Source organism: Salvelinus alpinus, chromosome 12 (genome assembly GCF_045679555.1).
Source record: "Salvelinus alpinus chromosome 12, SLU_Salpinus.1, whole genome shotgun sequence".
In the NCBI taxonomy this organism is placed as follows: Eukaryota; Metazoa; Chordata; class Actinopteri; order Salmoniformes; family Salmonidae; genus Salvelinus; species Salvelinus alpinus.
Window position 1 is genome coordinate 23,138,563 of NC_092097.1, and position 27,190 is coordinate 23,165,752.

Sequence of the window (27,190 nt, forward strand, 5' to 3'; positions counted from 1 at the left end):
AAATGATAATCGGTCGACCTCTAGTACAGATACCCCCAAAACTACTTAAGTAGTACTTTGAAGTATTTTTACTTAAGTACTTTACACCACTGCTCTGAAATTTTGAGCTGACAGAATCATATTACATCTCTTATCATTTCCTCTTCAGACAGACATAAAACCTCTCTCACTGAGGGGATCTGTCTAATAACATCAATATCCCGTGTTAAAAAAATACTGTCTGTCAGAACAGCATATGCTTCAGAGAATTGCTAATCTATCGCATCTCTGTAACTCACCTTAAATGGTTGCTTAATGGACAGTTTGTCATGTTCCTTTGAAATCAAAACTCTGATGCAGATAAGAAACTTTACTGTGTAAAGTATATCGTATATCAGTCACCCTGTTATGTACTGTATCTCTACAGGTGCACCTTTAATATTAACTCAATTATAATCAAAGTCTGTCAGTGTGTGAGCTAGGACTGTGATTTGTATTTGTATAAATGAAACAGGATTTTTAACATACATTGACTGTACATTCTAGTAGACACATCTCATTGATTGAAGTGAAAGGCTTTCCAAATGTGGCCATGTATAGCCCCCACTTTTATGATTGGCCGGATATCCTACAGGGGACTTTGGAGGGAGGGATGGAGCGAGAGAGAGGGTGGTGGTGTGTGTGACATGGATCTATTACTTAATTTGTGTTGTAATTTTGTTTTACACTTGGGAGCCAAATTTAATAGAATTGGAAAACAAGTGACCATTTTATGTTGTCACCTCCCAATAGAGTGATAGACTGCACATACACAACAATACTCCTTTGAAGCATCTTCCCATACATTCCATGTTAAAAAACAATTCCTCACTCCTGCTGTTTAACAGTCTAGGCAGGTCCCTAAGTGATGCCACCGCTCCCTATGTATCCTGCCACCATCTGGCTGGGGGTGATCTATCATTTGACTGGCTGCTATCTAAGTTCCAGCAGTGCACTCAGTAGCACTGCACTTTCTCTGAGGTTATTAATGAATACATCACAACCACTTTTTTTCCCCAAGGCCGTGAATCAGAGTGAGAGCAACCTGGTGCTCCCAGTGTGCTGATTGTTTGGGAAGAAAAACAATTACTACTCTGCCTGATCAAATATTGATACAGGTACAATTGTGTGGTGGGAGCTAATGTTTTACTCACCAATATACAATATACACTTGATGTCATTGATTTAACTTTCTTTATACTCTGTAGAGCAAGTCTTGAGAAAGAGAGAGAGGGTGAGAGGATTAGAGAGAGAGTGCGCATCTGTTCTCCTCCAGGGAACGCTGGGCCGTGACACACAGAATCCCACTGAGAGCGGTGGGCATATACAGACTCAACCTCAGCGCTCCTGTGGCTCTTTGGAACCAACTATCACATCTGTCTCCACACAGAGTACTGAGAAGAATTATCCTTACTGGTGTCACGGAGTATAACGTTTCATAAGACCCTGAGCTCAATGACTAAGCATACTGAACACATAGAGGCAGCATGATGAGCATGATAAGAATCTTAAACAAGCCTGTCTCTGCCCTGCCTGTCCATGAAATTATCAAAGGACATGAACTCCCATTGACTGCTATGGGCCATCTACAGGCCATGTATTATGTGAAACCCTGAAGGATGATGTAACATGAGGTCCTTGGCATTTGACAAAAAATGTGACTAAATTTGACCCAAAAAATCATGCATCCATAAGATGAAGAAAACACACTCAAGAAAACTCAGAACAACAATCATCAATGTACAAGAATTTAATCACATAAAATGAGGTTGAAAAAACACAATAGACACAGAGTTCTGTTGTAAGTATTGTATAAATAAACCAAATATTAAAACATATAGAAGGAAACTCAAACATTTTTGCTTATCATAATAATTACCTTTAAAGAGTAGTGTGACAGAATCATTAGAAAAGCCATTGACAATCTATCCATTCTCAGAAAACACATTCGTATGTTCAGGACACAGTTGTTGTTTTGGAACTAATGTGTACATGTACGTGATTCTGTGGCACTGAAGTGAGGGAGACCAGATGAGTAGTACGAAAATTCTGAATGAACTATCACTAGACACTGTCTGTCTTTTATGTCAGAGAGGGTGGTCATGTTCAGTGTGTGGTGTGTGTCTGTGACCCCTCACACTGTGATGAAGGACCCCTGGTCTCTGTTGGCTGACTCTGGCACCACACAACGACCCCTTCGTCTGGTCACACGAAGCTTCCGGTGGAATTTGGCATAGCAACGGAACCCTGAGACAAATTAAGAGGAACGCTGTCAGAGGATGGACAAGCAGGCTCCTGGCATCAGAAACTGAGCCCTATATGTCCTATGTTGGTTGTGTTCTCACTTAAATTCTCTGATGCTCTGTGGCTTTGGCCTCTTACGTCGCTTACTCACCTTCCTCACACATACAGTCATCATAGCACTTGTTGTTGAGGCCGCGGTTGTGAAGCTTGCACTCGTGCTGTCTCAGGTCACAGCAGGATCCTATGGGTGGGGTAGAGGGAAAAACGTCATGTTATTTGCGTAACCCCGGTTCTCTGATAATATGACTGAAGTATCTCACTATAGGGACACATGAGAGCCAGTTTCATCATAGCGCTTGATGGTTTTTGCGACTGCACTTGCAGAAACTTTCCAAGTTCTTGAAACTTTCCGCATTGACTGACTTTCCTGTCTTAAAGTAATGATGGACTGTTGTTTCTCTTTGCTTATTTGAGCTGTTTTTGCCATAACATGGACTTGGTCTTTTGCCAAATAGGGCTATATTCTGTATACCACACCTATACCACAACTGACTGGCTCAAAGACATTCCACAAATTAACTTTTAAGAAGGCACACCTGTTAATTGAAATGCATTCCAGGTGACTACCTCATAAAGCTGGTTGAGATAATGCCAAGGGTGTGCAAAGCTGTCATCAAGGCAATGGCTAGTGTCTAGTTTGAAGACTCTCAAATAAAAAACATTTACTGATTTGTTTAACATTTACTGATTGGTTACTACATGATTCCATATGGGTTATTTCATAGTTTTGATGTCTTCACTATTATTTTACAATGTAGAAAATAGTCAAAATAAAGTAGGTGTGTCCAAACTTTTGACTGGTACTGTATATATTTTTTTACAGCATTACCAATATTATTTACAGTATATAGATTGTAAACAGTAGTGGGCCGAGTATCGAACCTTGGGGCACCTCTTTATGTAACTCAAGAAACTCAGATTTGACCCCATCTACCTTGATGGCCTGAGTTCTGTCGTTGAGATAATTCTGAAACCATTGGCAAGCATCAGTATCCAACCCTATAGAGGACAGCTTATTCAACAGAATAACATGGTCTACAGTATCAAAAGCTTTTGACAAGTCTACAAACATGGCAGCACAATTCATTCTATCATCTAAGGCATTTGCAATATAATTTACAAGCATGGTAGCCATAGCGGTACTACATTTAGGTCTGAATCTGAATTGATTAACATTAAGAATACCATTTACAGATAGAAAATAATATAGCTGTTTGTTGACCAATGATTCTAGGATTTTTTGCAAGACAAGGGAGCCTGGAAATGGGTCGATAATTATCGAGATCATTACTATCCCGCCTTTATGGAGTGGCAGCACAAAAGCTGCTTTCCACACGTTTGGAATATTTTCTGATACTAAAGTTAAATAAAAAATGTGTGTTACTGAGCAAGCAATGAGGGGTGCTGTATAGTTAAGCAAAGACGGGTCCATCTTGGTGTCAATAGCTAATCAGGCAGCAAGAACTTCTGTTTCTGTGAGTTGCCAAAAAGAAAAACCCGGACTACCATTTCCCAAGTTGACTGATTCCACCGAGACAACTGAAAGCTGTATGTGGGAAGAACAGTCAACTGACTCGCCAAGACCAGTTTGACCACCATTTATTTCAAGTAAGAAACTAGCTGAGATAAAATGCTGATTAAAACCATCACAAATCTTAACTTTCTGAGTAATGATGCAGGAGTCTAAAACTACTTGCTTAGAAAGGGAAGTAGAGGAATTACCCCGCTTCAGTGAATTAACAGTTTTCCAGAATTTAGAGGGATCACTAACAGAGTCTGCCATAGAGCTAAGGAAGTATTTTGATTTAACCTGTTAAACCGAGGCAATGCACCTATTTCTCAATTACCAAAATAGCTGCTTATCAGCTAACGAGACAGTTTGTCTTCGCCAGGCTTGATTTCTTACCAAGAGGAGGTCTGAGAGTACAGGAGAGTACCATGGATTAATTCGTTTTTTGACTCTGAGTTGCTTGAAAGGGGCATGTTTAGGGCTCCTGAGTGGTGCAGCGGTCGAAGGCACTGCATCTCAGTGCTTGAGGCGTCACTAGAAACCCTGGTTTGAATCCAGGCTGTATCACAACCGGCCGTGATTGGGAGTATAGGGCGGCGCACAATTGGCTGGTGTAGGCCGTCATTGTAAATAAGAATTTGTTCTTAACTGACTTGCCTTGTTAAATAAAGGTTAAATTTTTTTAAACCAGTCAAAATGGATGAGAAAAATCAAAGTGCCAAAACAGGGTACTGGTATGCAGCTAGTAAAAAAAAGCTAATCAATCAAATTTATTTATAAAGCCCTTTTAACACCAGCCGATGTCACAAAGTGCTATACAGGAACCCAGCCTAAAACCCCAAACAGCAAGCAATGCAGATGTAGAAGCATGGTGGCTAGGAAAAACTCCCTTGAATAGCAGGAACCTAGGAAAAAACCTAGAGAGGAATCAGGCTCTGAGGGGTGGCCAGTCCTCTTCTGGCTGAGATTATAACAGAACATGGCCAAGATGTTCATAGATGACCAGCAGGGTCAAATAATAATAATCACAGTGGTTGTAGAGGGAGCAACAGGTCAGCACCTCAGGAGTAAATGTCAGTTGGCTTTTCATAGCCGATCATTCAGAGTTAGAGACAATAGGTGCGGTAGAGAGAGAGAGAGAGAGTCGAACACAGCAGGTTCGGGACAAGGTAGCACGTCCGGTGAACAGGTCAGGGTTCCATAACCGCAGGCATAACAGTTGAAACTGGAGCAGCAGCACGACCAGGTGGACTGGGGACAGCAAGCAGTCACCATGCCAGGTAGTCCTGAGGCATGGTCCTAGGGCTCAGGTCCTCTGAGAGAACAGAAAGAGAAATATTCATATCTGTATTAATATGATCTATATCACTTGCAAAAACACCACTAGCCAAATACTAATGGGGTCGGTTAGTCAGTATAAAATCAATCGATGAGGAGTTTGCTAGTTTTTTTACATGAATCTGAATGGGTTTCATTATCAGCTGAGTCAAGTTGAATTCAAGACAGATATTCTTAAACCGATCTGAGGCATGTGTAAGCCAATCAAGATATAGATCTCCTAACACATCCAGTTCAGATACCAGAAAGGGTTTTAAATAATCAGAAATAATACCAACAGCCCCCACAGAAGCGGCTGGGGGGCGGTAGACAGCAGTAATAAATATCTGCATATTTTGGCTTATGGCCACTTTTACAACCAACAGCTCACACATATTGGGGCCATAAGAGTAGATTTGACATAAATAGCTACCCCTCCCTCTCATTTTTGTCTATCACATCTGAAAATGTTATAGTCCACAATGGCAACGTCCTTATCCATAATAAAATTATTCAGCCAGGTCTCCAGAATGTCTGGGCTAGTGTCATGCACCAGACATCCAGAAAGTCTAGTTTAGACATCAGGCTTCGCACGTTTACAGTCAATTGTTCAAAAATATAAATGCAACATGTAAAGTGTTGGTCCCATGTTTCATGAGCTGAAATAAAATATGCCAGAAATGTTCCATACACACAAAAAGCTTATTTCTCTCCAATTTTGTGCACAAATATGTTTACTTCCCTGTTAGTGAGCATTTCACTATTGCCAAGATAATCCATCCACCTGACAGATGTGGCATATCAAGAAGCTGATTAAACAGCATGGTCATTAAACAGGTGCACCTTGTGCTGGGGACAATAAAAGGCCACTCTAAAATGTGCAGTTTTGTCACACAACACAAAGCCACAGATGCTAAAGTTGAGGGAGCGTGCAATTGGCATGCTGACAGCAGGAAGGTCCACCAGAGCTTTTGCCAGATAATGTAATGTTCATTTCTCTACCACAAGCCAACACCAATGTCGTTGTAGAGAATTTGGCTGTATGTCCAACCGGCCTCACAACCGCAGACCATGTGTAACCATGCCAGTCCAGTATCTCTACATCCAGCTTCTTCACCTGCGGGATCGTCTGAGACCAGCCACCCGGAAAGCGGATGAAACTGAGGAGTATTTCTGTTTGTTATAATGCCCTTTGGTGGGTAAAAACTGATTCTGATTTGATGGGCCTGGTTCCCCAGTGGGTGGGCCTATGCCATCCCAGGCCCACCCATGGCTGCGCCCCTGCCCTAAATCCATAGATTAGGGCATAGAAAATGTATTTAACTTGACCAATTTCCTTGAATGAACTGTAACTCAGTAAAATCATTGAAATTGTTGCATGTTGCGTTCATATTCTTGTTCAGTATAAATGTAACAGTTCAAGCCATCTGTAAGATTGAAAAGAGCAGGAGTATCCATGTTGACACAAGAGTCAATAAAACTGGATGAGCTAGCCACAATGGGCTTTCTGATCGGATTCAAAGTGGCAGAGCTAATAGTAGAATTCAGATAAATGTGCACAAGATTACTATTGACAATACCCCTATGTTTATGAGCACATGTAGCAATATGATCGCTTGATATGCGCATACTGTAGGTGGAGCTAACAACAGTGGGTTCCTTACGGGAGCTAACAGATCTATCAATGGAAATGTAATTAACAGGCCCATAATTACTATTTACAATACCCCTATCAACATGTGAATCTGTGGAGGAATGATTTCGCTGCGATTTAATAGGAGTAAATACCTTTGAAGAGCATCCTCTGCTTCCAAAAGGTGTCAAAATTGTCTACAAAAGTTACACCAATGGAGCTGCAGTAGTCACGTAGGTAGTGAAGTGCTATTAACCTGCTTAAACGTTCATTACCTCGACCCAGCAAGGGCAGAGGGCTAGAAATGATATGATGTTTTTTGATGTCCAGCAGAGATCCAATCAGTTCTTCAAAATCCCGTTTCAGCCGTTCCAAACTACCATTCCTAATGTCATTAAATCTCACATGGAATACAACAGCATCAATCTCTGTGTGCTGACGTAGAATGGTAGGGAGTAGCCTAGTAATATCCTGGACTCGAGGTCTGGGGTAGCACAGGGTTTTTGGTCCAGGAACCGAGACGTTTCTTACCATAGAGATGCCTAAAACAACAGCCAGTGAGATGAGAGAGGAAATCCGCCCATTCCTATGCCTCGCATGAGTCGGGAGACCCGTTGAGGACTAGTGAGAGGCGGTATCTCGTATGCTCGGAACTCTTGGCACCCGGTTCAAGCCTCCCATAACCAGTGAAGCGTCATTCACTGTAGAAGCCACCGGCAAGGGAGACAGAACAGGGGACCAAGACGCAGGTATCTCCGGATCCAATATTGAAGCAGAAGCCCCCAGGGATGAAGGTGCTGGAGGGATGAAGCTGTTTGAAGTCTTTATCAGGTCCGGGCTTCCCACCGCCAAGGAGGCCCCTATTGACAAAATGCAGCTGCTTTCGACATCCACGGCGAGTGACGTGCCTCCATGGGTGGTTGGTAGGGTCAAGAATAGGAACATCCACGAAGTCATCCAGAAGCATCCTACCAACTCCATTCTCCAGGGAAGGGGTAAACCCCTTTGGGGAGAGATCCCTGCAGAGCACCGGCCAGTCGGCTGTGGAGAGACAACACGGCAGCGGCACTCCCACCAGGCCAGAGCGGCATCCAGCAACTGGAGTAGAAGAAAAAGTAGGCGGACATGGATTCCCCAGTAGCTTGTGTAAATTCGCTATTTGTTTGCTAAGAGTAGCCACTTCACCCCTGTAGTCTTATGCAAGCAAACAGTTGCTACATTGAAAGTCCGGATGGTCCACATTGTCCCAGAATAGAGCAAAAATAAACACAGCTCCTGCATCTTTGAAAACATTCGTTAGCAACCTTAATTTGAAACTACAGTTTAGCCAGTCTAGCTGGGCTTCCATGTCTCTCTTGTTGACAGGAATTTACTAAAAGTTTGCTACAAGCTACAGTGGGTTTGCAAATACAGCCTGCACCCCACTTCCTGAAACAAGCACAGCCAGTGAAATGGCAAACACACAAGCAACACACACCCGAGTCACACACCAGTAAGGCAAACAGAGAGAAAGCGGAGGACTTGCTCATCGTATGGATCCCGGCTGCACATACACTATACGAGCGGGAGATGACCAACTCGTAAGTTGGTGCTGTAGAAACAAGTAGTAAATTGTGGGGCACTGAGCCAAAACACAGGTCAACATGTCATAAGGCTCCACGGTCCCACCCTCTACTTCATTATCAAGCAAATGTTTTCGTCCACGTGAAGGGAAACGTGGTGAGATACTTCACTCATATTAATATTGTCGGTAGAACCTCATAAAAGGTTTGAGGGGTAGCCCAACATGCCACATTACAGATCTCTTGGATAGAGATGCCTTTGTGTAGTGCCCATGACGCAGCCATACCTCTGGTGGAATGGGCTCTCAAGCCCTCCGGAGGTGGTAAACCCTTGCTATTATAAGCCAGGGTTAGGTTGTAAGGTAACCTTTGATAACCCTAGGGGAAATAGCAGGTATGAGTGCTGGACTGACAGTGCGTGCAGCTCACTCACCCACTTTGCGTACGTAATGGCTAAAAGTAATGCAGTTTTAAATGAGAGATATCACATTCCTACGCTTTCCAGCGGCTCAAACGGTTGCTGTGAAATGACCTCAAGCACAATAGGTAGGTCCCACGATGGGACAAACGGTTTGGACACTGGGCATAAGTGACACGCCTTTCATAAAATGACAACTCAGGGGGTGTTTTCCCGCTGTATTATTGTCGAAGCCTATATGACAGGCAGAGTCTGCAGTCAGGTACATCTTAATGGTGGAAAAGGCTGTCCAAAAGGTCCTGCAAAAAGCATAGTACCTCTGAAACAAAGCATTGGAAGGGGGTGATCTGTTTCTGACCGCACCATCTTTCAAACATACACCACTTATTGTCATATAGTGAGCTTGTAGAAGGGACCCTAGCCGTAGGCCTATTGCATTGATATTCATCCGCTCACGGGCCAGGCCCAAAGAGTGAGCAAAATCTCCATTCACTTGGGTCAACAGATCACTGCGTAACAGCAGCTGCCAGGGCTGGTCAAAACAATCTCCGCTAGCCACAGCTGTCCTGGCCATTGAAGGGCTGTAAGAACGAGGGACACGTTCTGATCCTTCACTCTGGATAGAGTGGGAAGGATCAGACAGGGGAGGGAATGCATAAAGCTGCACCCTTGGCCATGGGTGTGCCAGCGTGTCCACCCCTAGTGGCGCATCACGGCCAGCTAGTGCAAAGAACAGCGAACAGTGTGTGTCTGTGCATGATGCAATGAAATCTACAGAAGCTTGTCCGTATCTCTCCCAGACTTGGGCCACCAATTGGGGATGTACAGGGGATTCCCTCTGGACAACATGTCTGCTACTGTGTTCATAACACCTGGAACATGAGTCACAGGTGAAGAGAAGAGGTGCTGCTCCACAGAATGAGCTTGTGGACTAGCCTGCATACAGCTACAGAGATCGGGCGCCACCCTGGCGGTTGATGTATGCCTCTACAGTCATATTTTCCATCCTAACCAGGATGTGACAATTCCTAAGAAAAGTCAGAAAATGTTTTAGGGCCAGAAGGGCTGTAAGCAACCTGAGGTAATTTATATGAGCAAGTGGGAGTTGTGGGGACCACAATCCGTTCACTGCTCTGCCCTTGTGGGCTGCGCCCCACCCTGTGACAAATGTGTCTGTCGTCAATACTTTCCTTGCAAACACTACCCCTAGTGGAGTGCCTTCGGCAAAGACAGAGAGGTCCATCCAGTGGCAGAGAGCCGGGACGGACTTTGAAGTGGCTGCAATGAAGGACAGCTTGCCCCAGGACCTGCCTCTACTCTGTGAACTCGCCTCCGGGTTCGCAGTCTTCTGCGACGGTGAGGGTTTGGAACCCCTGGCACCAGTGTTCTGCCCTCGTCCTGCAATGAAGTTACACGGGCTGGTTGCAGGGGACTTCAGACCGGGATGGGGCCTGGGACTGTGTGGCAGGCAGAAGTTGAAAGCCTCGCCTTCTGTACTGCGAAGTTCCATCCTACACATACACATTCTGGAGGATGGAGGAAGAGAAACATTCAGGCCAGGGAGAGATGTGCCGGCAATTGAGGAGGCACAGCGTTTGGGGTGGAGGTGGTTAGCTAGAGAAGGATCCACTGGAGGGGTTTGCAGAACCCCAGCTCCTCCATACCCTGCATGTCCATGGTAGCAAAGTCCCTAGCTGGGACCTTGCCCAACAGGGTCTTTTGCCAGTTGTGTTTGGCCTCCGCCAAGCAAGCTGGAATCGCAGGGACATCCTGTTCCCCAGGGACGGAACAGGATGGAAGTCTCTTCCAATCAAATCAGTCTCTTTCAGCGTTTCACTCAATATTGAGCTTGGCTGCAGCCTGTTTGTACACATGGAGCAGCCGATACTCCATGCTGGGAGAGAGGGGCCCTTCCTCCCTGGGGGGGTTCTTCCTCCCCTTCTTCATCCTCGTCGTGGAAGTGGTGCAGAATACTGTCATCCTCCTCCTTGTACATCCCCTTGTCTCCTTTCCCTGTTGCTAGTTTGTCAAACAGTGGGTGGAAATCCAGGGGGAGACCGTCCATAACCTCAGCTCAGCTGGTTTCATTCAGGGTTGTTGGGTTGCCTCTTGGCCTGAAGGCTGGGAGGAAGAAGAGCCTCGCGGGGGGCTGCCTGGCGCGCCCTACTTTTGAGACTCGACTTAGGCAACTTCTTGCAATGCGTGCAAGATTCAGGATTAGCAAGAGCTTCCTGAGCATGCTCCAGTCCCAAGCAGCCAACACAGATGGTATTGTGTGTCCCTCCCTGACATGTAGGACCCGCATGGGCACGAGCAAGCAGGGGGTCTGCTGGGTTCACCCTGTGCAGGGGTAGTAGTAGCCATAGCTCTGGCTAATGGGTCCAGGCTATGCTTGTGATGGCTGACGCTTAGCCGTATAGCTAGCTAGTGTTCACATCATGAGCTAATTGCTAGCACGCTGTTAGCTGAAGAAAATGTATGTGGCGTAACTCTTTGGTGAGCTAGCTAGGTTAGCTTTGCCTTGCAGTGTGGGCTAACCAAATATTAAAAGTATATTTACTGTCTTTCACCGTGATGGGGGAAAAGAAGCATGAAGAAGTTAGCTAAGTAGTGTATTGGGGCGAAGGCTAGCCATGTGGTGCTAGCATTGACTGGAAACTGAGAAGTAAACTTTTCCTTTGGGTAAGTGTGCTCAATTCATGCAAAGTAAAGCTGTTATCTTGTGCTAGGCAACGCGTCCTGTATAGGTCCCCTTTGAGCAGTTAAGCAGGAAAGCAGTGGTTCAAGTCTTGCTGAGGAGAGATAGATAGAGCTTGTTCTCCATTAAGAAACTGATAATAAAGTAGAGGGTGTTACCATGGCACCTATTTACCATACACTATTTGCCACGCTTCCTGTCTGCCTTTGACAGACGTGTTATTGGAACTTTTTTCACAAAGAAAAATGACTTTCGGTTGTAAATTCAAACGCAAATGTTTCGACCATCACATGGCCTTTATCATAATGAGCTTTCATGAGACCATGACCTGAGTGGCCAGAGGTCAAGGGTCAGCAGAGTCGTGGATGGAGGAAGGTTTAGTCACTGACCTGGGAGGCAGTCCAAGTGGTGGTCACATGGCTCGATGGCATCAGCGTCCACCGTCACGTTGCCACTGCTTAGGTTCTTACTGCGCCGCTTGTCTTCAGCATGCAAAATAACCAGCACAAAAACAGATTACAAGTACTGATTCAACCCAGGCTCAGACAAACATATGAACGATCAAGCAAACACTTCAATGTCAAACATGTCTATCCTATACAGTACAGTATGTTCAGTAGTTTCAAAAGGATCATTAGGGTTTTTTGTGGAGTTAACACATATTCATGTATGACTTTCCACCAACATTAACTGTATCTTCTCAAACTGAGATGACTAAATGTGTATTTGAATAAAGTACTGACCTTTCTTCCTGGAAGAAGGCCAGGCATCCACTGGCTTCATGTCCTCGTAGTCCGTCCAGTCAAACAGCGTCATATCCAGAGTGGGCATCACCTCTCCTTGCACTTTCCCCCGGCCTGACTTCTGTAATGCAGAGAGAATATTATAGCCACACTTCAGTGGTCTATAACTACATTCCCGTAGTTGAGGTGAACAGACACCTGGACCATAAAATGGCCTGTTAGTTATGGACACTCAGGACTTCACAGCCCAGAGTGCTTTACAGGCAATCAGTGGGTTTCGGAGGACATGCCTGCCCACTACACTGTTTATGGCCCTGAGGCAGCATACATACATCGTACTAAACATTGTATGGTAGAGTGTTACTACTTGTCAGAGGAGAAGGCCTGTGAATCACTTTCACACAGCTGTGATTTTACCGGTACGTCAATGTCCTTCAATATCACACCTTGAAACAAAGCAATTTAAGCAGAAGTCAATATTGAATAAAACAACTCCTCAGAGGACTACTTAGCCAAAACCGATATGTCATAAACTTCAACGAAGCTCTTTACATAACTCCTTTCCTCTGGACCTCTGGACTGTGTTGACAAAATAATAGCAGGTTATAATGAAGTCAATATGACATTGAGAGGTCTCCTGGGGATGTCTAGAGAGACAGGACCTGAGAAAATCATCTATCAGGAAATAAGGGTCTGTGCCAACCAGACTCCTTGTGCACATTGATCCCAGCTCATTCTGTCTCACCCAGAGGAAACATTGAGAAACATCAATTAGATGAATGGCGGTGGGATACTAGTACCTGGCTGTTCATTTTGCCATCAGCCAGAATCAAACATTAATTAAGAACGCTCACAGCGTCCCGGTGTCAATAAACCCAGGTCCACTCCAAGCGAGGCTATAATTTCAACTGCAGGCCGATATCTGACAGCTCCTGAATAAAGCCATGCACACAATATCCAAGGCTCTCTGGCAGCTTGTAAACAGCATACCAAGCAGTCAGACAGTTTAGACATCAAACACTCACAGAGGCCAGTAAAGCCAGACAGGGCTACAGTAACTATGGAACTATGGACCTGAGACAGACACCACAGAAAAACAGCCTGGAGTAAGAATCAGAGCTCAACACAGGCTGAGTACTGTTATTTACCAGTCTGATGAGTGTGTTGGTGATTTAATAGCATCCTGAGAAAAATAGAGGGAGGATAGAAGAGGGAGAGTATTTGTATGTGAGAAGCAGAGAAGGGATCTATCTATCTATCTATCTGTGTGAGTGATCATTGTGATGGCAGGCAGCATGCTGGGAGAAAGTGAAGGAAAAATGATAGGTAATTTAAAAAGCCTGTCTCCTCATTTCTCTGAGATGAGTAATGAGCTATGTGATACATTAAGCCCATTACGGAGCCTAGGTATTTCCAAATAGGAAATACAGTCACTCTTTCTTTACCATGACTAGCTCTATAAATCCTACAACACTGAATTACAATAGACAATGTTGTTTTGAATAAGCACTCATATGTCTTTATGGGGTACCTTGGGTTTGGTGGAGGCTGGGGGCAGCGTTGGGGGATGCTCGCTCATCACCGTGGTAACTGCAGAGGAGCCGGAGCCAAAGATGGTGGAGGACACAGATCCCTCCTTCAGACTAGAGTCCAGCTCAGGCTCAGGGAGGAAACCTATAGGAAGGATGGATGGACAGAACAGGGGTTGGGGAGGAGAGGAAAGACCATACATTATCATATCCACTTAACCAGATCTCTCCCTGTTGACAAGAAAATTCAGTAAAAAAAAAAAAAGTATAAGGTCAACTTCAAACTTAACCTCTTAAACTCTGATGCTCTCTGGTGGCATTTTCTAAACTACACATAATATTGTATATTACCCTCATTAAGAACATTTCTGTTTCAAAGTCCTACAAACATATGTTTAGTACTGTTAGAAAGGTAAAACCTGTGGGATTCAGATTTTTTTATATTACAGAGCCCAAGAAAACTATGCGGGCCCCCAAGAAACTGAAATTGTAATATTTTAAACAAATTCCCATCGGCACACAGGCATTTTAAAAGCGCAGGGCTTGTACAATGTGCAATGCCTTAATTTTTCGTCTTACAGGAACGATATACATATGATGAGAAAGCTGAAGTCTCTACCTATCCAATGATGTAAATACACGGAGTGTACAAAACATTAGGAACACCTTCCTTATATTGAGTTGCACCCCCTTTTGCCCTCAGGATAGCCTTAATTCGTTGGGGCATGGACTCTACAAGGTGTCGAAAGTGTTCCACAGGGATCCTGGCCCATGTTGACTCCAATGCGTGCCACAATTGTATCAAGTTGGCTGGATGTCTTTTGGGTGGTGGACCATTCCTGATACACATGGGAAACTGTGGAGCATGAAAAACCCAGCAGTGTTGCAGTTCTTGACACACTCAAACCGGTGCGCCTGGCACCTACTACCATACCCCGTTCAAGGACACTTAAATCTCATCTTGCCCATTCCACCTCTGAATGACACACAAACACAATCCATGTCTCAATTGTCTTAAATCTTAAAAATCCTTCTTTAATCTGTCATCTACACTGACTGAAGTATATTTAACAAGTGGCATCAATAAGGGATCATAGCTTTCACCTGGTTTGTCTATGTCATGGAAAGAGAATGTTTTGTAAACTCAGTGTATATCCCCTGTCTGATTCCCACTTTGTCCACTAGATCAGGGGTTCTCAAACTTTTGGGGGGCCGTGACTCCTTTTGCGATAGCAAATTCATTAGGGATCCGCTCATAACTCGAGTGAGATAAAATAGCAGGTAAGGAGTTTTACTATGACTTCGGAAGTACATGGCCGGACGAACTAAGTCTCGGGCCCTGGGAAGGAACATTTTAAAGGCCCACCGCTTGGCATTTGAGAGAAAATGTTGCAGTTTTAAAGCTAATTTCCTGCTATTCTACACATTTTGTCATTGGGCAGAGAGATGTGTTGTTGCTGTAGCTTTGAAGCTAATATCCTGCAATTGTACAAATTTTGCCATGAAACTCATACCATGAATCCCTTGGCCAAAATGTGTTAAATATGTCATTTTTTTGTAATATTCAATTAAAAAATATATATATATATATAATAAATAAATAATAATATGAATATTAATTTGGAGATCTGGCCGCAGACCCCCTGTAGTACCTCAAGTCTGAGGACCTCAGTCTGAGAACCCCTGCACTAGATAGCAGTAGGAGGTCTTTTGGCCACTTGAAGCCAGTTGCGTCTGGTTTGGGTAGTGAGTCACTTTGCCAAAATGGCTGAGCGGATTTTCAAGCCTGACATCTTAAAATTATCTTACCAATCAGGGTTTTCAAGTTATGGAGTTTTTATTTATATACAGGTGAAGAAACCTCTTTTCCCTTTCCCTTTTCCTATTGTAAACAATGAGATAGATTAGCGGACCATGTGGAGGATGCATATGAGGTAATGTGGATGGAGAAGAAAATGCATTGCTTCACAATGACCATCAAGGTGTACCCTTTCCAATCACTGTAGCTTTTAAAGTATATGTCACTTTATATTTTCTGACAACAACAAAAAATTGGGTTAGATAAACAGCCTTTTGGCCCAAATCCTGAAGTATTTCTTTAACAGGTTAATAAATGTATCAATGCTCTATGACAAAATCACAGAATTCATCATTATGTTTATGTTTTTTAATTGATTAGTAGCTAAGCATTTGGGCTCTTTCCCAAATCATATGTAAACAGAATTAATCCCAAACAGGCTTACGGCTCATTTGATAACCCTAGATCCTATGGGGACTCACCTTTAGTGTGCCGACCCTTGTCTCTCCGACCTCCATGTCTCCTGTGATCAAAGTGGTGCCCATGTCCCTGTGCCTTCCCCTTGTGTGGCCCCAAAGGGTGGTTGTCCCGAGCATGAGATGGGTTCCTGAAGCCTCCGCGACCATTCTCCCTCTCCCTGCCCCCAGGGCCCATCTCCAGTCTCACCGGGATCAGGCCATCCAGACCCGTCCCATCATCCTCATGCCGAGCTGCGGGGTGCAGGGGACTGCGGGAGAGGAGCCCAGCCCCAGTATTGGCTTTGGCACTGTGGGCCTCTTGGCCCCCATGCCTCCCTCCATGCTCCCTGCCGTTCCCATACCCATGACTATGGAAGCCCTGCTCAGGGTACTGGAGGGCATTGCCATTGCCTGGTGAGGGCTGTGCCAATTTCCTCTTGGCGTGTGTGGAACTGGGCTCGGTGCTGTGTGAAACGGCCAGATTGGAGACCAGGAGAGCCAGAGGCAGACACCAGGAGGAAGCCATCACCTATAAGTACAGCGCCACCTGCTGGAAAAATACAACAGATTTCAGTACACTCATTCTATATTCTATGTTTTACTCAAGAAAAGGGATGGGCAGGAGCAGCTACAGTATGATGCCGCAGACACGCTATGGACTTCCAAAGTTCATTCAAATACATGTAGACAAACTAGGCTCTTCCTCATAATGTATTTAAAAAATCCCTACAGAACAGAGTATTTTCTTGGGTGAAAGATCCGCGTCATAGCTAATTGGTGTGTTATCGCTCTGGACTATCTGTGGTTTTAAACCTCTGCCATGGAGTCCATCACCAGGCAGCCACACTATCATCTTCTGAAGGCCCCAGACAGTACCCATGTTGTTCCCTTGTTCTCTTTTCCCAGAAGCACTCAGTTCCACCATATCATAGCCTACTCACCACTTCACCCCATCCCTGATGCTGTGCTACAGCAGCACTCATCAGTCCTGGCAGTAATCATCAGCCTCTTGGGCTACCCTCTCAAGCTGCAGTGGCTCTTTAGGAGCCTATAAAGACAGAGACAGGCAGCCCCTTAGTGCTTGTGTTGTAAATGCCTTTCCATGTCTGTCTGTGGCCTTGGAACATCCTCTTCATCATGAGATCCTGCAGCCGTTCTCCATCACAGGCTTGTATACCTGTAGGCTCTGGGACTAGTGGCACTGACTGCACTTGGTTGATTAAAAGGTGCTTGGTATAGTAGGATTTGCTGGAAATATTCCCAGCAAACATGCCCATATTGGCACGATGTGGGCCCAATGCAGGCAAAAATATTGGACCCATATAGGCTGCCTTTGCTCATTGGCTCCACATTGGCCCCCAAGGCATTTGCCCAGTGTGGACATCCCATATGGGGTGAGGGCAGCCCTCACCTTGCCTGAAATAAGCAAACATTCTCACATTGGCACGATGTGGGCTAAAATATTGGCCCCATGTAGGCTGCCCACCTTGGGCCAATGCGCCTTTGCGATTTAATAGGAATTCATAATTTATTTATAAAAATGTAATTCAATGCATAAATTGCGCAATTTAAGCCTTAAAGGTATTTAGGGAACGTGACACATTGTATCAGAAAAACAATGCTGTTGTTACTATCATACATATATTTTCACACAAGAGAAACTGTTACCTTTCTCCTATGTCACATGTACTTAAGTATTTTTAAAGACTTCATCATTGGCAGTGTAGAAGATAAAAAACTAACAATTTGGTCATCAAACAGAACAACGCCAGTAACGGTTGCACAAAAAGAACTGTGTGCAAACCACCCCCCAATATATACAAATTGGGATGGCCCGTGCTGGGCTTGGTGTGGGCTAGCCTGTGCTGGGGGTGGGGTAGCCCATGTTGGGCTTGGTATGGGCTGGCCCATGTTGGGCTGATGTAGGATTGATGTGGGCTAGCCTGTGTTGGGCTGGTGTGGGCTAGTCTCTGTTAGGCTCGTGTGGGCTAGCCCCTGTTGGGCTTTGTGTGAGCTGGCCCATATTGGGCTGATGTGGGATTGGTGTGGGCTAGTCTGTGTTGGGCTGGTGTAGGCTAGCCCGTGGCAGGCTTGCCTGGGCTTGATGTAGGCTAGCCCGTTTTGGGCTGATGTGCTATTGCTGTGGGCTAGCCCGTGCTAGGCTATCCTGTGTTGGGCTTGATGTCGGCTAGCCCGTGCCCACCTTGCCCTCCGAATAACCACACAGGGCCAATGGAGTAATGTTCGCTGGGTTGGTATGGGGCTCAAGGAATCCTCAGGATTAATAATCACTAACTGACCAACTTAATATGTATTCAACTCAGGATATCCTAATAAAATGTCCCTGTTTGCTGTTTCTAACCCCCTGGTCTAGTTCATGTGGGTTCATTTGGGTTGTTTATTAAAAGAACAGGGTGGGCTTTCTGTTCCTCTCTGATGGGTTGGGACCGTCCATCGCCCTGGCAATGCAGAATGACTGCAATGCCCCTGCAGGTCAGTCTTTTATGTTAAAGACGGACGGCAGTGTGACCCATACAGAAAATCAATTGGGAAGAAGTATTGAGCCACTGCTGCTGGGGTGTTGTGGGTCGATAGTCTTGCCTCCATCATCACACACACACACACACAAACACACCCCCCACCCGGAGGTTTACAGTGGGTTATTTAGGTGCTTCTAAAAATGGGCCAGGAATAGGAGATTGCGCTATGGGGAGGAGGGGAAGCAACTGCTGTCCAGGGAAATTTGTGGTGCTATTGCAGGCAGACCTGCTGGGGGATTAGACACAAACTGCTTTCTCCTGCCCATCTCTGGGAGGGAGTTCCACCAGCTGTGCAGTTTGCAAACAACAGTGGGACGGTAGTTGCTGAGGTGAGACCTTTATCTTCTCCAACCTTACAGTGTGTGTCTGAGAGGCAGTGTGCCATATCCCACATAAAGTGTTTGGTCAGGCTTGATCACATTTTCCAGCCCTGTACATATGACTAGCGTGGCAAAGATACCGGTAATTACCAAAGTTACCAGAATCTTCAGTAATTTTGGCAATTAACAGATAATCTATAGCAATCTATCATAACTTTGGAAATTTATACTTGAAATAACCTAAAACAAATATATATACACTACCAGTCAAAAGTTTGGACACACCTACTCATTCAAGGGTTTTTCTTTATTTTTACTATTTTCTACATTGTATAATAATAGTGAAGACATCAAAACTATGAAATAACACATATGGAATCATGTAGTAACCAAAAAAGTGTTGAACAAATTCTTCAAGGTAGCCACTCTTTGCCTTGATGACAGCTTTGCACACTCTTGCATTCTCTCAACCAGCTTCACGTGGAATGCTTTTCCAACAGTCTTGAAAGAGTTCTCACATATGCTGGGCACTTGTTGGCTGCTTTTCCTTCACTTTGTGGTCCAACTCATCTCAAACCATCTAAATTTGATTGTGGAGGCCAGGTCATCTGATGCAACACTCCAACACTCTCATTCTTGGTCAAATAGCCATTACACAGCCTGGAGGTGTATTCGGTCATTGTCCTGTTGAAAAACAAATGATAGTCCCACCAAGCGCAAACCAGATGGGATGGTGTATCGCTGCAGAATGCTCTGGTAGCCATGCTGGTTAAGTGTGCTTTGAATTCTAAATAAATCACAGACAGTGTCACCAGCAAAGCACCCCCACACCTCCTCCTCCATGCTTCACGGTGGGAACCAGACATCCGGAGATCATCCGTTCACCTACTCTGGGTCTCACAAAGACAAGGCTGTTGGAACCAAAAATCTTCAATTTGGACTCATTGGACAGATTTCCACCGGTCTAATGTGCATTGCTCGTGTTTCTTGGCCAAAGCAAGTATGTCCCTGATTGAGTCTGTAATACCAACATGTTTCAAGCAGATCACCATAGTCCCTGTGTCCAAGAACACAAAGGCAACCTGCCTAAATGACTACAGACCCGTAGCACTCATGTCCGTAGCCATGAAGTGCTTTGAAAGGTTGGTCATGGCTCACATCAACACCATTATCCCAGAAACCCTAAACCCACTCCCATTTGCATACCGCCCAAACAGATCCACAAATGATGCAATCTCTATTGCACTCCACACTGCCCTTTCCCACCTGGACAAAAGGAACACTTATGTGAGAATGCTATTCATTGACTACAGCTCAGCGTTCAACACCATAGTACCCTCAAAGCTCATCACTAAGCTAAGGATCCTGGGACTAAACACCTCCCTCTGCAACTGGATCCTGGACTTCCTGACTGCAGTGGAGCAGGTTGAGAGCTTCAAGTTCATTGGTGTCCACATCAACAACAAACTAGAATGGTCCAAACACACCAAGACAGTCATGAAGAGGGCACGACAAAGCCTATTCCCCCTCAGGAAACAAAAAAATATTTGGCATGGGGTCCTGAGATCCTCAAAAAGGTTCTACAGCTGCAACATCAGGAGCATCCTGACTGGTTGCATCCCTGCCTGGTCCGGCAATTGCTCGGCCTCTGACTCCAAGGCACTACAGAGGGTAGTGCGTACGGCCAAGTACATCACTGGGGCTAAGCTGCCTGCCATCCAGGACCTCTACACCAGGCGGTGTCAGAGGAAGGCCCTAAAAATTGTCAAAGACCCCAGCCACCCCAGTCATAGACTGTTCTCTCTACTACCGGAGTGCCAAGTCTAGTACAAAAAGGCTTCTCAAAATTTTTTGGGGCCCCCAAGCCATAAGACTCCTGAACAGGTAATCAAATAGCTATCCGGACTATTTGCATTGTGTTCCCCCCCCCCAACCCAAACCCTCTTTTTACGCTGCTGCTACTCTCTGTTTATCATATATGCATAGTCATTTTATCTATACATTCATGTACATACTACCTCAATTGGGCCGACCAACCAGTGCTCCCGCACATTGGCTAACCGGGCTATCTGCATTGTGCCCCACCACCCACCACCCGCCAACCCCTCTTTTACACTACTGCTACTCTCTGTTCATCATATATGCATAGTCACTTTAACCATATCTACATGTACATACTACCTCAATCAGCCTGACTAACCGGTGTATGTATGTAGCCTCGCTACTTTTATAGCCTCGCTACTGTATATAGCCTGTCTTTTTACTGTTGTTTTATTTCTTTACTTACCTATTGTTCACCTAACACCTTTTTTGCACTATTGGTTAGAGCCTGTAAGTAAGCACTGTAAGGTCTACACCTGTTGTATTCGGCGCACGTGACAAATAAACTTTGATTTGATTAGATTCTTCTTATTGGTGTCCTTTAGTAGTGGTTTCTTTGCAGCAATTCGACCATGAAGCCCTGATTCACGTAGTCTCCTCTGAACATTTGATGTTGAGATGGGTCTGTTACTTGAACTCTGTGAAGCATTTATTTGGGATACAATTTCTGAGGCTGGTAACTCTAATGAACTCATCCTCTGCAGCAGAGGTAACACCATCCTATCTGTTTTGCGCTTATTGGGACTATAATTTGTTTTTCAACAGGACAATGACCCAACACACCTCCAGGCTGTGTACCTAGTCAGTTGTACAACTGAATGCATTCAACTGAAATGTGTCTTCCGCATTTAACCCAACCCCTCTGAATCAGAGAGGTATGGGGGGCTGCCATAATCAACAGCCACGTCTTCAGGGCGACCGGGGAACAGTGGGTTACTGCCTTAGGTATCCCCCTTTCCCTTTTTAAGGGCTATTTGACCAAGAAGGAGAGTGATGGAGTGCTGCATCAGATTATCTGGCCTCCACAATCACCCGACCTCAACCCAATTGAGGTGGTTTGGGATGAGTTGGACTGCAGAGTGAAGGAAAAGCAGCCAGTGCTCAGCATATGTGGGAACTCCTTCAAGACTGTTGGAAAAGCATTCCAGGTGAAGCTGGTTGAGAGAATGCCAAGCGCGTGCAAAGCTGTCATCAAGGCAAAGGGTGGATACTTTGAAGAATCTGAATTCTAAAATATACTTTGATCGGTTTAACACTTTTTTGGTTACTACATGATTCCATGTGTGTCATTTCATTGTTATAATTTCATACAATGTAGAAAATGGTTTTTTTAAACACTTGAATGAGTAGGTGTTACCAAACTTTTGACTGGAACTGTATTTTATCTGTGTCCATATTGTCCATGAGTTTCTAGTAGATAGACCGTATGGTTCAAGAGAAAATAGCCTGACGCATGAAAAAAGCATTTAATCAACAATGGTATTAACTCTTAACTCGTCCAATTATTGACTTTTTTCACAACTGCCATCAGTTTGACACCAAAACATTGAGAGCAAATACATAGACATACTAAAATAAATGTGTAATTAAAAATAAAAACATTATGCTGAAACCCTCATATTAAACACCAATGGTATTCACTAAATGTATGGTTTATATTTAGCATAATGTTTTACAGATTTGTCATTCTATTTTTCATTTTAAAATTGTCTTATTTAATTATTTAATATATTTTACATGTGATAAGGCCACACAGAGGGCCAGAGATCATTACAGATGCCTGTGATAATCTGAAGTACCAAAAAGGGCCACTAGATGTCATGTAATAGATTATATAAAATCGTTGAAAGATACCAAAATTATATTAGTTTACTGGTAAACTTCAAAGGTTTCCATTAATATACCCTCCCTTTGCAACCCTACACTTGACACAAACTACTGCTGTGGTGGAGGGCAGAGGGTATTTTTTAGGGAGACTTCTCAGAAAATCTGCCATCGCTAGAAAATACTCTTGCTTGTCAGTCTGCTCAGTTCTGGAGGAGTGCGCTCCATGAGGCCTTGCTGCCAAAATGAACCAACCAACTAGTCCAAAAAAATAAACAATCAAAATACACAGGAAACGGATTGACTGAGCCCAGACTCATTTTGGAGATCACTAAGCCCTTTGAAATGAGCATGCAGATAATGGGCCGCAGACAGAGGCTGAGCAGCAGTCTGATTGAATGGCACAAAAATGATTTTTCTCTCACACAATGAGAAAAGTGACGCCTTCATAGAAACAGAGAACTGCTTGTCGCAGCCTGAATAGTCCTGTTGCCTTAAAAGGAAGCTGGTTGGTGACAGAGGGGCACAGAGAGGCACAGAGCACCCCTGCCTAGCGAAACCCCTTCTCCTTTGGCCCTTTCATGTAGCCACTAACAGGTGGTCCCCTGACAAATCAGGATGTGGGTGGTAATGGAATACTCTGGGGTGAAGTTCTCAGCATCATCTGATGATTAGAAGTCTCTACCAAACAGTGTATTACAGAGCACTGTGTGATATAGGTAGGACACAGCAGGGGTTAGCAACTGGCGCTGAGGCTGTGGCCGGGCCTGAGGGGCCACATTAGCAGGGTTAGCTAGATAGTGGAGGAGCGTGAAACTTTGATTCTGAAGACAGAGAGGGCTTTGAGAGAGCATGAGGAGGAGTAGGACATGTAGTGTACCTTCACCTCATATACATGGAAAGCTGTGAACATGAAAAATGACCTATTGAAATAACGAGGAATAAGAAGCCACAGATCCTAGAAGACTTTGTAGAACTACTGCATATCATCAGTTGAAGGCCACTAGCTGGGTTAAAACAATAAAGATGATTTAGACTGTTCAGACAGAAGTCGGGCCAGTGATGATGGACAATCTAGCAGCGGAGTGTAAAGGGCCACCTCTGGAGGGCTGATTCATTAAACACTATTGATGCGATCTGATAATTCTCTCTGGTTCTACGACCAGTCCTCAGCGATACCAGGCCCCGACATGCTTCATAAAAGCCCAGCTAACAGCAGATCATGGACACTGCTGAAATTATAGTTTGAAGTGTGCTTCTGTGGTAGTGAGGGAAGCAGCAAGGCAAAGTAAAGCAGTGGAGGCACAAGGCACTGGTCTGGCAGTGGTCTCTATTTAATGCGCATTGATAATTTCACCTGCTGGGCAAAAAGCCTCCAGAAGCCATCTGCTTCTTTCCTGTTGTCTGTCATAGCAACCAGCCAGGCCACAAGGAACAACCAAACAAAGACCTCAAGACCACCGGAATCATTCTGGGTTTACATAAAGAGATTACAGGCCCATGTCTAAAAGCAGAGACTTCCTTTTTCCCATTTCTATTCGATTATTTACCTGATTAGCAGTGTTCCGTCAGGTTGCTGAGTGTGTGCCTTATGTGTAATGTGGTTAATTTAGGCCAGTCAATGACAGTGAGAGGACAATGGGAAGGCGTCAGGAAGGGAGTGGGTGGCAGGGCTCAGGTGAACTCTGGTCCCTGTCCCCATCACACACAGCTCAATGAAGAACAGCAGAAGGAAGATTTCACACCAACCAGATCAGACATGCACAGCTAATTTACCATCCTTTCTTTGCTCCTCCAGTGAACAATGCCAATAACCCCCCCCCCCCCCCCCCAAAACAAAAACAAATGTGAGGTTATGTGGTAAACACAGCTGGTGATCCACTGCAATACTGTACACTAGTCAAAATAAGAACGCAAGGATAAAGATAAAGATAAAGATAATTCAATAGCCTGCATAAGTGAATGTTCAAGAAAATGATTGATTTGTCAGTCATTTGGAAAACTTATTTAAGGGACAATGTATGCCTTAATTTATCTATTATACAATTAAAGTTTACTGTTTGTCAGGTGTTTGCCATGTGTGTAACACATAAGGTTCTCAATATTTACCAACATTTTACAAGTCTGACATGGTAGTTTCCATCTGATTTCTCAAGAAATACTTCAGTAAACCTGCTGTATGCACTATGAAAGTTAATTTCAGCCAGTAGCATTTCAACTGCCAAATCAATTACCACTGACTTAAGCAGTTTGAATTCTTCAGCACTCTGGAGAACAATATTGGAGATTTCATACCATCATTTTTTTCAGCTCTCAGTGTGCAGCATTATCCGTGGAGCCCTTGGAAACTGCCCAGGGTGATAAATAGAGCCATAAGGAAAACCCATCTGTCAGCAAGTGAGCTGATGCAGAGGAGGCACAAACTGATTGTGGCAATTTTGTTTCAGGTACAACAGGGGTGTATTCATTCCGCCGATTCTGTTGCAAAACATTTCTTAAATTGAAGCAAATGGAACGAAACAGGGAGGGACCTACCTGAATTTGTCCAATATAAACTCTTGTATTGGTCTGTTTGCTTCTGTTTGGTTCATAAGCAGTTTCCGTGATGAATACACCTCTAATGTTGGGTGAGATCGAATATTGCCACGGTTGCACAGCAACATCACAGACATCCCGCAATGTAGTCCTTATCTTCCCGTAGAGCATGCTCAGTGCACATACACACACTCACAGCGGGGCAACCTCCTCCAGACACCCACAGAGCAGAGAGAGAAACACGTTCGAACAACGCTGAGACACAAACAGCACCAGGAGAACCGAGCTACAGACATCACACTGAGGAGAGAAGGGGGGTAGGCCAAGAGAACTTAGGGAGATGGGGAGAGAGAGATAAAGAGAGAATATCCAGGGGAGGGTTAATTGGAACAGTGACAGTGGAATCTTTCTCTCATTTGGTGGCACATAAGGAGACCAGCTGGGTCCACTGTTCCACAAAGACACTTCTTGGCCAACCAAAACACAACAACAACCAATCAGACTGAACCAACCTTGAACCAGCATCTCGCACCAGAATACTCATTATAGGACATGGAGATGGTGGACACTAGTGGATCACCAATGGAGTCCATAGTGGAGGAGATTTTCTATGATGGCACAACTCACTACTTATAGACTACCCACTACACAAAGGAACACAGAGGACACACAGGGAGGGTGATAATGATAAGAAGTTATCTATGTAAGTGGAATGGGGGGGGGGGGGATTACTTTTAGGTGAAAGAATGCTTAGTTAGTGAACCATAAAGTCATGATTAATATTGTCCTTTGGTTTCCTATTATTTTGATTAATTTTCTCTGATTAGTGATTGTAGACTGGGATGTGGCCCCCAATTTGCCCTGCTGGGAGCTTCACAGTCAGCTGATTGGCTTGGTTTTAATTAACAGACTTGTTAATGATGAGTCCACAAACACTGTACACCCGAAGTGTCTGCTTTATATTCACTTTTAAATGCATGATCTGACATGGAGACCCCCAAACTAAATATATATTTCTCTCCCTCTAATTAAGTCCTTGTAATAGCAATATTATTGAGTATAGTCTCAAAGATGTACAGGCAAGAGGACATGATCACAATATATGATTGTATCATAACATATTCACATAATTAATATTCTTTGAAATATTTGCCTGATACAGAAAACATAATACCCTCCCCCCCATATCAGAATGATTTCCCCCGTGCCAAATAGAAACATACTTTTGTTCAGATATCAGAATTAAAGTTACCATTAAGTAATTAGTCATATTGAAGGTACTATTGTGCATAGTAAAAAGGCATACAATTTCACATTTATTTAAATGTATAATAACTGGTCGCAACGGTTTATATCTTGCCTTCTCAGTGGATTCCATTCAAATAACTTTTTAGAAGCAACAGTGTGTGTTATTCATGCACTACTTGGTAGGCTACAAGATTTAGTCTAAAATGCAACAATAAGGTAAATGAATGACACAAAAGGTGGCACATTTGATTGGCTTTTCGTTATTGCGTCATAGCCATGTTTCAACACTTGAATAAAATGACAAAAAAATTAACTCACCCGCGTTTCTTAATCCGTTGAGGTTGACTATTATTGCAAAGGTAATTCAGTTTTATATGGGATGAGAGATGTAGGCCGTGAAAGCGCACAGGACTGAAATTCCGTCTGTTTCGGGTCCGTTCACGGTCGGTGTGTTGATCGTTGGGATTAAATTTGGTTTATGAGAGTCACTGGCTGGAAGCGCGTAACCGTATGCGCGAACGTGCGGGGACTGATGTCAGTGTTTGTCCCATTAGTTGATGCGCAAGAGAATAGGCTACCTGGGTGTGGGATGGGTTACGTCAAATTTGTTGCAAATAATTAAATTCGTTAATTATTTCTGAACGTTTCACAACATGCATTGGGAACTGAATATTTTAACTCAGTGTTAGACAAGCAATGAAGTGTGCTTAAAGAAATTATTTAGCAAGAAAAACTAAAGAAGCCTGTACAGAATATTCGTGTAAGAATATTGTAGAAGTCAAGAACTGGCATCCGTGCATGTGGCACTAGAGGGTAATGAAGAGGCAGCGGTACAGCATGTTGTGGAGTAGGAC

The 27,190-nt window shown here is 44.2% G+C and overlaps 1 protein-coding gene across 3 annotated transcripts; it reads right to left on the minus strand.

Moving 5' to 3' along the window:
- Window positions 1-1,752: 1,752 nt before the first annotated feature.
- On the minus strand, window positions 1,753-26,816 carry LOC139535700 (draxin-B). 3 transcript variants are annotated; one of them, XM_071335404.1, is made up of 8 exons: window positions 26,655-26,791; window positions 16,930-17,036; window positions 16,013-16,538; window positions 13,735-13,877; window positions 12,204-12,324; window positions 11,850-11,942; window positions 2,414-2,503; window positions 1,753-2,265 (listed from the first exon to the last, which is right to left on the minus strand). In XM_071335404.1, exons 3-8 carry the CDS (start codon window positions 16,512-16,514, stop codon window positions 2,153-2,155), a joined length of 1,062 nt encoding a protein of 353 aa, XP_071191505.1. In that variant the 5' UTR covers window positions 16,515-16,538; window positions 16,930-17,036; window positions 26,655-26,791; the 3' UTR covers window positions 1,753-2,152. The 3 variants fall into 3 exon arrangements, with proteins under 3 accessions (XP_071191505.1, XP_071191504.1, XP_071191506.1); XM_071335403.1 differs by lacking the exon at window positions 16,930-17,036 and having other exon boundaries at window positions 26,655-26,816; XM_071335405.1 differs by lacking the exon at window positions 16,930-17,036 and having other exon boundaries at window positions 16,013-16,535.
- Window positions 26,817-27,190: the final 374 nt, after the last annotated feature.

Coding starts and splice junctions, on each gene's coding strand:
- LOC139535700 (XM_071335403.1), bottom strand. CDS start 16,514: ATGGCTTCCTCCTGGTGTCTGCCTCTGGCTCTCCTGGTCTCCAATCTG. Junction 12,325..13,734: donor CAGCCTCCACCAAACCCAAG/GTACCCCATAAA, acceptor TCTGCATTACAG/AAGTCAGGCCGGGGGAAAGT. Junction 2,504..11,849: donor CCACTTGGACTGCCTCCCAG/GTCAGTGACTAA, acceptor CCCCACCCATAG/GATCCTGCTGTGACCTGAGA.